Raw genomic sequence first — 12,150 nt, 5'->3', positions numbered from 1 at the left:
CTTCTCTATTCATAATGAATTCTCACCCCTGCAGAGACTGGCAGGACAATAAATACCCATTCTTCAGTGAAATGCCCTCATTTTGCTGATACTAAGACTAGAGCCAAGAAGGGGAAATGATGTGTACTCGGATTCCTTAACCCTAAGAATAACATGTTACAGGTGGTGTGAGAAGCCAAGCACAATGTAGGAATTATCTCCTATCAGATAGGAAATGCCCACTGCCTGCCCTCCTCTCTTCTGTCGATCTAATTCTATATGGGAGGTTCTGTTTTATATGAAGCTTCTTTGAGAGGCTGCATGGAAAAATGGGGAATTAGAGTCACCTGGATTCAAATCCCATGTCCAAAGCTTAACTGTTTGACCTTGGATAAATCAAACCCCTTTTAGTCTATCACACCCATTTTAAGCCAGAGGTCATTGACTCTTTCTCCCAGTTATTTGAGATAATGCACATAAAAGGTCAAGAATATAACAGATGATAAACATCTTGAGCTTCCCTCGTCATTCTTCTGAATGTTCTCTGATAGGAGACCTAGAGGTCCAAGCCTCTCATTGCTATTCTCCAAGGAAGAAAAGCCAAAGCCTGGACTCTGGTCATTTCCCCTATGATTCCACAAATCACATGTTTATCAGATGAACTCAGACTAGATCCAAAGTGCAGAAACAGAGGCAAAGGAATGATGTCAACCTCAGCTCGTAGTCTTTAAGCTCTTCAGCTATAGGTTATTGTGTTTAGATTAGATTCTAGCAATCCTATTTTTATTGACTGAGTGTAGCATTTTGCTCATGCACCTGTTAGCCTTTGACTGTAGCATTTTTTCTTTTCTCATTATCTACCCAGCATTTTCAGGAGGGACTGAGGACCACAGGATGCCCAAATCTAGCCATGGTAGCTGGAGTCAAGACCCCAGTGAAGGATAACTTATGAAAGGTAGACTGTAGTGAGTCCATCTATTGGAAGACTCTTGGCTATTGTTCAGACCTTAGAAATCCTACCAGATTTTTTTTTTTAAGATTTTATTTTTTTATTTGATAGAGAGAGTTCACAAGTAGGCAGAGGGACAGGCAGAGAGAGGGGGAAGCATGTTCCCTGCTGAACAGAGAGTCTGATGCAGGGCTTGATTCCAGGACCCTGAGATCATGACCTGAGCCGAAGGCAGAGGCTTAACCCACTGAGCCACCCAGGCACCCAGAAATCCTACAGATTTTAAGAGGGGGAAAGCCCAGGGTGTGTGCTTGGTGGTTAGGGTAGGGTAGTGCAGTTTCTCCCTATGCAAGCCCAATGAAGTGAATTTTCCGCAATGGGGGTTCTCAGAATTGCTTGCATGTGACAAGCTTGCCTTGACCCTTGGCCCCTTTTGTTCTCACCCAGTGCTCTCTATGTCCTAAAATGCCAAAGGAGTAATGTGGCTTTTCCTGAAGGTTTTATGACAAAATAGAAGGAGAGAATTATACCATAAGTAAACTAAAAGTAACCAAAAATGTCATTCATATATCCCAACCCATTAATATTTTTCTCGCTACAACTACTGGTACAGCTCCTTAGTCTTCTTATATCGTTCTCCTATCCCTACTCTCTAGACTGTTCAAACTGCTCCTCCACACTGCCAATACACATACATATGTTTTCCATGCCCCACTCAGGAAGACAAAGCTGGTACAGTGGAGTCCCGGAAAACCAAAACCACAACCAATACTTGTCCTTCAAGCATGTCCTTGGGAAGTCTCAATTCATCCCTGTGAACTAGAAATGAGAATTATCTACCCAAGACCTGAGACACCTGAGTTGACCTTAGCTCAAATCTGATGCTGCAAAGCAATTACATCTTACAAAGGGAATAGCAGGCTTTTAAAATCATGAGCCAAAGAAAGGGGGATATCTGGGTAGGCTGAAGTCAAGGGCTAGAAATAGAAGAAGTTCCATTAGAGCTTTCTCTGATGGGGTTTCACATAGTGTTGAAGGAGCAGGGTGGTGAAGGGGGGCTTAATGAAAATTAACCATCTACTGTATACCAGTCACAGGCCTATGTATGCTGACATGAATTGACAATGCAATGACAGAATTAAAACCTGGCATGTATTGTGCACTAAATAAATAGTGATCATCCTTATTACCCTTACTTAAAAAATGAAGCAGTAGAAGCCCAGAAAGGTTGAATAAAGACCTCAAGGACCCACAGAACTGTAGCTGAGCTCTAACTCTAAATAAAGCTCATGGCATTCCCATGGCACCATTTTGAATCTTGTCAGTGACACAGACTGGGTGAGATTCTATGAGCCACTGTCAGAGTCTCCTATCTCCTATTTGTTAAACCCTTCCATGCCTCTTTTCCAGTAATAGTTGATAGTAGAATCCTTAGGGTGTGATGGGTCTTTTGTCTCTTTGGCAGTGTCCAGGCTAAGTCCTGGAATCTACAGCAGACCCGGTACCACAAAGAGCCCTCAGCCTTCCATGTTACTACAATATATTGAAGCTGATAAACCAAGAAGTTAGTTTGTCTTCAAGGTTATCTGCTTCAGTGTCATCTTTGGCCCATTAGCATCTCTTTCTACTCAACATTCTTCGCTTTAGAAGGGAATAAAAGTCGAAAGGGAAGTCTGAGGCACTCAGCATTGTGACCTCCTTCTTGCATGGTCTTACTATTTTAATTAATTAATTAATTTTCATATAAATATATATGAACATAGGCTGGAAATATGGAGAGAGTGGAGTCATGAAGCCTCTAACAGAAAAGCTGTATGATGGGGAACCAGGTTGTAGAAGAGAAGACAAGAAACTAGTACCTTTTCTTCTGCTGGATTAGTTAGGATATGAAAGGCTTTGCTGCAACGACAAATGAATACCCAAATATCAGTAGCTTGGTACCAAAAAAGTTTGTTGTTATGCCATCTAGAATATATGTGGCCTCATAAAAACCCCACAGCAGGGGAAGAGAAAGGGTGGGGTTAGTAATCTGGATCTTGAATACCTCACTTAGAAATGACTTGTGTCACTTCCACTTACATGGCCTTGATGAGACTTGGATTCTTCTGTGTGCCTAAGGAGGAGAGGTAGGCCAGGTACCAGAAAACACTTGTCATCTCTACCCAAAAGGTTTGAGCCCCTTTGCTGTTTCAGCTTCCCTTTATGTCCTGCTGAGACCCGTGATCGATTACTTATCTTCTGCTCTTCCACCCACTAGGAAAACCTCTTCCCATCCCACCACGTGTCCAGCTATACCCCTGTTTCTGCCCCTTATAGCTGAGCACTGCTGCTCGGCAGAGTTGTAGCCCTAGGTTGGTAAGGTGGGGAGACTCCACGGGGCCTGTCAACCAGGCTTCAACTATTAGAGAAACTAGTAGAGAAACTGAAACTCAGAAATGTAATTTTCTAAGCAACACAGCTAGCAGGTAAATACTAAACCGGAATTTCACTTATTCATTTAGTTCTTAATAAACACATATTGAGTACGACTTCCTATTGATTGTGGCCTCTTATCCCAGATGGGTTAAGATCTTTGTCTTTGGATTTGGAGAGTCTTTAATTCTAGGCTGGAAAAGGCACTTAACTGCTCTGTGACTTGGTTTCCCCATCTGTAAAACAGTGACAATATCACCACTTACTTCATGGGGCTCATGTAAGAATTTAATGGGCCAATGCATACAAAGTGCTTCGTGCAATGCCGAGCTTATAATAAGCACTCCACAAATAGCTAGCGGGAGAACAGCAAACAGATAAATTCTATCAATATGGCGTGATGAAGTGCTGTGATGAAGGTAAATCCAGGATGCTCTGGGAGCCAAGAAGGGAAACATAAATCGGTTTAGGTTGTGCCTTTTCAGGAATATGGTTATTGAGACAAGTTTTGAAAGAGTGACCGTTATCATATTGAACAAGGCTGGAGAGTAAGGCAGGAGATCTTCCGCGTTGATGAAGTAGCATGTGCAGATCGCTGGAGACTGGAAGCATGCTGAACTTGAATGGGTCAAAGCAAAGGAATAGATGCCTATGTGGCCAGAGGCACATATGTGGGCACACACTATGTGACCACACACCACAAGGAGTGATCAGAGGTGGGGCTGAAGGAGAGAGCAAGGCCAGGACACTGAAGACTCTGTATAGCCCCAGAGCATATTTATGAACTTGGCCCTGAGATCAAGGGCCAGTTGGGAGCCATTGGAGGTGTTTAAGCAGACCGCCTTAGAAGGTGGATGAGATGGGGATCTGGGGCACAGACAAGACAAGACCATGGGGAGAACAGGTAGGAAGCCACTGAAATAGGCCAGGTGGGAACACCAAAGTCATATCCTCTCTCAACCTTCTGTTTCTTTTTGACATGTGAGCCATGTCTTGCCTACCTCCAAGGGTGGGGAAAAATTAATAAAAGTAGCCACTTAGAATAAGGTTGGCAAGCTGTTTTGTAAAGGGCCAGATAGTAAATATTTTCAGTTTTGCAGACTACATGGTCTCTTTCACACATAATCAACTTGGTCATGGTAGCACAGAAAGCAGCCATAGGTAAGAAATATAAAATGAGTGTGACCATGTTCCAATAAAACTTTATTTATGGACACCAAAATATGAATTTTATATAATCTTCATGTGTCATAAAATATTACTCTTCTTTTTGGTTTTATTTCCCCCAACTGATGAATCACTAAATTCTGCCCCTGAAACTAAGAATATTCTATAAGTTAAAAAAAATTGAATTTAAATAAAAAATTTAAAAATAACAAATAAAAATTTTTTAAAAGTAAGGTCAAATTGGAAGGGGAGGTGAACCAGGAGAGACTATGGACTCTGAAAAACAATCTGAGGGTTTTGAAGGGGCGGGGGGGGGGGGGAGGTTGGGGGAACCAGGTGGTGGGTATTGGAGAGGGCACAGATTGCATGGAGCACTGGGTGTGGTGCAAAAACAATGAATAATGTTATGCTGAAAATAAATTTTAAAAATTAAAAAATTTAAAAAAAGGTAAGGTCAAATAGCAAACACCCCATTTACAAGTGTAAAAACCATTCCTAACTCATGGCCATGCAGAAAACTCTGAGAACCCAGATTTGACCCACAAGCCACAGTTCACTGACCTCTGACTTAGTGTGTACTTTGAAAATGGTGACGCTTCCCACACCGTTAAGAGGAGGAATATTATGATGACAATTGACTGGCAGTTATGTTTTATAGTATATCATGACCTTGCTCAAGCTTGCTATTTATGTGTTTTTTTTTTTTTTTGAAATGATGTACTTCCTGTTTATTGGTTGGTCTGGAGTGCCCTACCTCTCTCCTCATTTTGCATAAGGGCTTTATACAGTTCTGTTGATGAATCACTAGAGGAACATGTAGGCTTTCACCAAGCATTAGACACCTTCCTGCCCTTTATATAGTTTTCTTTACAGAGACAAGTAGTCAGTTTCAAAGGCTTAGGAGCATTTGTCATGCAAACCAGGATTTAAATACTGCCTCTGCTCGTTACTAGTTCTGGGCCTTGAGCAAGTTTTGTCCATGCTCCGATTCATTTCTTCACCTGTTCATTCATTTGTTCAACAGAACAGAGTCCCTACTACGTGCCAGGTACAAGACAAGATCATAGGAGCTCTTAGTAAATGAAACGCGGTGACTTCCTTCAGGGAGCTTACAGAGTCAAGGCAAAGGTGGCCACTAATAACAGGGCAGGGTTATTGCTGTGAGAAAGGAAGATTGGGGTGTTATGGGAAGACAGAATGGGATATCTGTCCCATACACGGTGAGACACCAGAGACTCCCAAGAAAGGAGCTCCAAACTGATTCCTGAAGGGTGAGCGGTTGCTAGTCGGGTAAAGGGGTAGAGAGGGAGTGTATTCCTCACAAGGTGATGAGCCCGGGTAAGGTCTACAGACAAGAATGTAGCGGGCTGTTGATCATGGAGAGGACTTCGTTGCCCTTGAGGGGGAGAGTGTGGAGGAACAGGCAAGGATCTCATCGCCGAGGGTCTGAGCTGGAGAAGGGGCTCTGAGGTTTCCCTTACTGATGTCTTTTAGCTGTAGGGTGGAGGGTGGATTGAAAGGGGGCAAGGCCGGAGGCAGGAAGACCAGCAAGGAAGGGGGTATTTTGAGTGCTCCCCAGTGAAGCGTGCGGGTGGCTTGAACCAAGTGGAAAGGAGATTGGAGAGAAGAGAGAGGCTTCGAGAGCCTTCCTGGAGAAGACTTACTGAGGCATGCTGAGGGTTTAGAAGTGGGAGGTCAGTAAAAAGGAGAGGCAAAGGATGACTCCCGGATTCCTCCATGGAGCTGCTACGTGGGTGGGGCCACCATTTACTAAGAAAGCAGAGCAGGAGAGAAGACGGGGCGTGGAAATATGATGGGGCTTTTCCGGGTTGCTCTCCGCTTTAGAAACATTGTTCGTGAGATACCTAGCAGAGTACCTGGCATGTCGTGGGTGCTTGATAAATGCTGACTCTTACCCTCGTTTCATTTGTAAAAATCGATGGCAGCCTTGTTTTGTTAGATCGCGATGTTCTTTTGCTGTTTAGCGTGAGCTCTTCAGAGCCACAAGAACTGTAGTCTTGTTCACCATGCCGCTCGTTTTCATGTGTGTTTCTTTCTCTCCTTCTCTTCTGCATGCTGCCTGGGGACTGGCTTCCTTGTGGTCAGCACCAATGGGCAGCGCCCAGGTGACCCCGGGGACTCCACTCTGCCTCCTCACCACAGGTGACCACCAGAGCCCTGGGCGGGTAGGAATTGAGCATGGCCCATGCTCAGGGCGTCCTTCAGGCCAGGTGCACCAGAGAGGAACTGGCAGTCCCTCCACGCCAGCCACCTGTCCACCCATTTACTCTTCCAGCCACCCCCCCCCCACATTCACCCACCCACCCACCTCTCCATGCCTCCCTTCATCCATGCAGCTCCCCACTCATCCATTCCACTGATGCTTACTAAGTACCTACTATGTGCCAGGCACTGTTCTAGGCATGGAGGGATGCAGTGAGGAGGAAAAGAAGACCTGTTCCTATGCCTTTCTGGGAAGGGAGAAAGCCACCCTAATCAATGCACGATAACTGTGAGGGCAGCTACAAAAGAGAGGTGTGTGGTGTTCAAACACACACATACTCGGAGCTCAGAGTGTGTGTCCACATAATTGACAGCTCAGCCGTGATCTGAGTTTGGGGAAGTGGGCCTCCTGTGTCTGCTTAGAATGGGACTGGATCTGGCCTCCCCTGTGTCCTGGACAAGCCCTTTAAATGTGATGGTCCTCACCTCTCCTGCGTGTTAAGTGGGAATCATAATGGCTGCCTCTAAGGGGGCACCATTTGCTTCTAGAATCTGCACGTGCAGAGTCTTCTGGAGTTGTACTCCGAGACCACACGAGATAATGAGTGTGGAAGGGCTGGAGTAAGAGTGCCCAGCCTAGGGGAGTATTTGTGTGAAGGATATCAGCCCCTTTCCTCAAACATGCTGTCGTTTGACCACATTTCCCATCAGCATCTGCCTCTCTTCAAAGACTGGGATGCAGAGCCCACCTGTGTCATAGGCTGATGCCTATGGCAGGTCCTACAGACCAAAGAGACTCCACTGCCCTAAAGGTGTGACTCTAGAAGTCCTTGGTGATTTCGGATCTTTACCTGATGCCTCTCTCAAGAGTGGTTGCTCAGACAGTGGCCTTCTTTCTACCAGTCTCTGACTGGCCAGTTTGTCATGGCGGGGGAGGGGGAATGTCCAGCAAGGATGACAGGAGTCTGGCCTCATGGTCCACTTCTGTCCACCCTCTTCCCCAAAGTCAGAGATATGACTTCTAGTGACTGTCTTCAGCTGGTTTCTGGAGACCCAGAGCCCGAGATAGGGATTCCTGTGCAAATTGACTCATTAAAGAGAATTCTCAGGAGAGAAAGTCGGGGAGGCAGGATAGGGCAGGAGGTGGAGGCCTGTGGCAGCATGAGCCCTCAGAAACCTCACCTTGAAGCCAAGGGGCCAGCAGTTGTGCCACAATGCCAGCCGGCCATTGGCAGTCATGGGAATGCACAGGCCCCTGAGGAGGCCACTCACCTTTGCCTTACGGTCCTTCTGCTGGGAAGGAGACATCTGTGAGCCTTTAGCAGCCAGAATCCACAGCTGCTGGACGCCTGGTGTACCAGTCTGGGAGTGGAGATACTGGGTGAGTCCACAGCACTCACTGCAGCCCAGCGGTCCCTGTCCCCAACCCCCATGGCTCAGCACACAGCTGCCAACGCTCCAGGAATGTCATCACAATCCCTCCCCACCTAGATGGCCTTAAGCAAGCTGCATAGCCTTTTACCACCTGTAAATCTCATTGTCACACTTTAGAGTCCTGTTACAGATCACTGTTAGGTGACCCTAGGGACTGCCCTGCTCGACAGCCACACGTAGTAGGCCTTCAGGAAATGTCAGTCCCCTGTCATCCCCCATCACAGGCCCACCAGCCTCGCCCTCCCCCCCGGGGAGGTAGGGAGTCGCACGCGGAAGCATGGTCATGGTGAGGGGAGAGGGACTCTCACCACCGCATGCACAGCCACTCTAGCGAGGTACCGCGTGTCCCCGGAGCCCGCGTGGGAGTTCCATTTCCGCTGGGCCATTGTTCTCTGGCATCTCTTCAAGTCAAGCGGTCTGATAATGTTTTCTTTAAACGGAGCCGATTCTGTCTTGGGCACATTTGTTCTTCCCTCTTGCCTCTGAGGTGTCTGAATGTTCCTCCTCTGACAGGTTGATTTCATCGTGTTCCGTTTGCTTCTCGGCCCTGTTTGATGGGTGAGGGGCCTGCGAGTGTTTCTCTCAGAGCAGAATGTCCCTTTCAGACGGGGTGTTTGCTGGTGCTCATCCCCTGGTAGCAAGAAGGGCCGGTGGAAATCATAACTGCCGGCTCTGCAGGATGGGGGCGGTAGACCAGAAGCTCGGGAAGCCTCTTTTCGGGTCTGCAACAGGCCGGAGAACCGTGGAACCACATCGTGTAGCAGGGAAGAGGCTGGCATTGGGAATGGAGGCTGTGTTCAGCTCTCAGCCCTGCCACCTTCTGGCCTCGGGATGGTGGGCAAGTGATTTCTCCTCTCTGGGCTTCCTTCTCTTCTGGAGTGGGGACCGTGGCACCCTACCGTAGTTAATCATGAGAACTGGGTATGGTGACAGCCTTAACCTCTTTGCTCAGCTAACTCCAGCTAGCTCTGCAGGTCTCTGACATCCTGGCTGTGCTGGAGGTCTGGGCTCCTCAACCTCGGCATGAGGGACGTTTGGGGATGGATGCTTGTCTGTCGTGGGGGGCTGTCCTGTGCTGGGCAGGATGCTTAGCAGCATGTCTGGCTTCTACCCACTAGATGCCAGTAGCACTTCATTCCTCAATTATGACAACCAACTCTATCTCCAGACGGTCCGCAGCCTCCCTGAGGCGCAATAGCTCCCCTTGTGGAAATCCTCCAGAGCTGCACGGTTCCATAAAATAGAACTGGGACTATGTATAGAAGTTTACATTTTTAAAAAAGATCTCATTTAGTTATTTATTTGAGAGAGCAAGAGAGAGGACGAGAGAGCACAAGCAGGGGGAGCGGCAGGCAGAGGGAGAGGGAGAAGCAGGCTCCACTGAGCAGGGAGCTCGATGCAGGGCTTGATCCCAGGACCCTGAGATCATGACCTGAGCCAAAGACAAACACTTAACCAACTGGGCTGCCCAGGCACCCCTCTAATTTTATGTTTTTTAGAGTCGCATTAAAAAATAACAGATGAAATTAATTTTAATAGATATTATTTAACCCAGTGCCTATAAAATATTACCATTTTAACACACAATCTGTATTTTAAAATTACTAATGAAAGGTATTTTACATTTTTTCTTGCACTAAATCTTTGCAATCTGGTATACATTTTCCATTTACAGCACATCTCAGTTCAGATGCTAGATTTTAAACAGTTAAAATGAAATATAGCCTTAAAAAGGTAAACATTATGTTTAATAAGTAAACATTACTCATACTAGTTTTTAAATTTAAATTCATTAAAATAAACCATAAAATAAATTTTAAAACTCGGTTCCTCAGTCACTCTAGCCACATTTCAGGTGCTCAGTGACCCCATGTGGCTTAGTGACTACCATGATGGACAGCACAGATCTAGAGGCAAAATTTTTTTTTTTTTTTTGCCATCTTTGTGCCTAATTGGTGAACAGAAGTGTATATGCATGGAGACATTACTCAGTAAATGTTCAGTTCCTTTGTTTTACTTTGACACACACACACACACACACACACACACACACACACACACACACCCGGGGACGTTTGGTATGTCTGGAAGTGTATTTGGTTGTCATTAGTGGGTATGAGGGTGAAGGCTGGGGATTCTTGCCTTGCAAAAATAAGGTCTCATGGCCAGGGTTAGGAGTTTTTTTTTTTTGTAGTGGGATGACTTGTGGCTGTGGTGGACAAGTGCCAAGCTAACATTTCACCTGAAGGACTTGAGACCCCATGGACCCACTGCTGCAGAAGGTACCCCTTCTCTGGCTCTGGTAGTAACTCAGCCAGGCCTCCAGGCAGCAGTGTGGGACCCTGGGTTGGAGAGGCTAGAGAGGATGCACAAATGGTCAGCCATGCTCTTGAGTTGAACCCCTACCAGACCCAGATTCACCACCTTGACTGTGCCCAGTCCCCATTGTCAATTCTCCACAAGAAGGGCTTTGGGCCAAGCCCTCATATGGAGCCCAAACTCCATTCCTTAAAACTGGGGGACTTGGGCACATCACACAGCCTTTCTGAGCCCAGGTCCTATCTGTGAGATAATGTGGATGAGTCCCAGACTGTCCAGGCTCACTGGTGGCGAGGGTCGTCAGAGGGAAGGGATGAGTTTCTGACCCAGCTTCTGCTGGAGAGGGTATCAAGTGGACCTCCCCTCTGTCATTCCTTTCTTTCCTGTCCACATCACGGGAAAACTCTCTGTTGTTATTTTCCTGGCAGTTTTTAAAATCAGAGCCTTGCCGCAGTAGCAGAATTCAGGCCATAAAACAGTCCCGGAGACTGCTTTGCTTCTAAAGCAACTTTCCCAGGGATGGCTTATAAATTCTGGACCCAGGTAGAGTTTGAGCCTTTTGCAATAAAGCTGTGGGGCCCCAGAGCAGATGGGGAAGCAGCACGGCAGTCTCCTGAGGGCTCAGTGTGGTGCCTGGTAGCCTCCGCAGACTCAGACACCCCGGGGTCTCAGCGACCCTCTCAGGGACGCTATGCCCCCTGGCAAAGGAGGACAAATGGTGTGAGAACAGGAGCTGGAAGCAGTAAAACCAGATGTAGTGCTCTGGAAAATGCTGAAACCCAAGCACCCCCCCATGATGGGACTGTGCTAGGTGGAGAGAGGGGGAAGGAAGACCCACAGTGGGGGTCAGGCTCCTGCCAGGCTGCCTGGAGAGAGGTCGCAGCTCTGGGGGATAGTAGCATCAGGGATGTCTAGCAAGCTGAGGAAAAGAATACTAGGACAGCTAAGACATGTTACAGATTTCCTACATGCTGTGCTCATGCAAAGGGCTCCCCATTATTAGTGTACTTCACCTGTAGGGTGCTGTTAGCGTTCTCATTGATGGAGGTGGAAACTGAGGCTCTGATCATTGGAAATCACAAAGCTCACGGATGATAAATTTCTCTGGACAGTCTGCACTCCTACCCAGCATGTTCTAAGCCCAGGGTCCACATTAGTGAGCACCTATTATGTGCCAAGCACCAGGAAATACCAGAACAGAAGGCTTCAGCACTATGCCTCAAAAATCACATCATAACTAGCAGCGGGACTTAAGCCACAGAGAGGTCATGTAAACGGTCCCATTTCCTTATCAGCAAAATGGGGATATTAATAATAATTAGTTGTTAAGAGGAATAAGGGAGAAAAATAAGCATTAAGTGCTTGGATTTTCGCTCTTGCTATTATTATTATTCTAAGCCCATTTTACAGATGAGGAAATTGAGATCCAGACAGGAGGGGTGGGCAACTCGCTGGTGGTGAAATTCAAGCAGGTGGCTGGACCGGAACTGTGCTTCCCGAGAAACGTGGGGGATGGGGGGTGAGAGTTAAGAGCCTGTCAGAGCCTCAGCCTAAAATATCAAGCAGGGTTCATAAATTTAGGGGCTTTTTAGGGAGTAAGGATATTAAGTGGGAGGCTGGACCCAGTTGCATGGCAACCCAGCTGCTGTGATGGCCAAGGCAAGCAG

General features: G+C 46.8%; 1 protein-coding gene across 12 annotated transcripts in view; it reads left to right on the top strand.

Annotated features, from left to right (window-relative positions):
- PTPRT (protein tyrosine phosphatase receptor type T) overlaps positions 1 to 12,150 on the top strand; it is a 1,054,416-nt gene that overhangs the window by 849,612 nt on the left and 192,654 nt on the right. For 6 of the 12 annotated variants that reach the window (XM_059407026.1, XM_059407025.1, XM_059407019.1 and 3 more), the window contains exon 14: positions 6,614 to 6,670. The exons of the other annotated variants lie outside the window; for them this stretch is intronic. In XM_059407026.1, the coding sequence (XP_059263009.1) occupies positions 6,614 to 6,670 (57 nt within the window). The remainder of the gene's footprint in view (positions 1 to 6,613; positions 6,671 to 12,150) is intronic. 12 annotated transcript variants of the gene reach the window in all.

Source organism: Mustela nigripes, chromosome 7 (genome assembly GCF_022355385.1).
Source record: "Mustela nigripes isolate SB6536 chromosome 7, MUSNIG.SB6536, whole genome shotgun sequence".
NCBI classification, from domain to species: domain Eukaryota; kingdom Metazoa; phylum Chordata; class Mammalia; order Carnivora; family Mustelidae; genus Mustela; species Mustela nigripes.
Note: the sequence above shows the minus strand (reverse complement) of the source record. Positions and strands in the feature narration are given on the sequence as shown.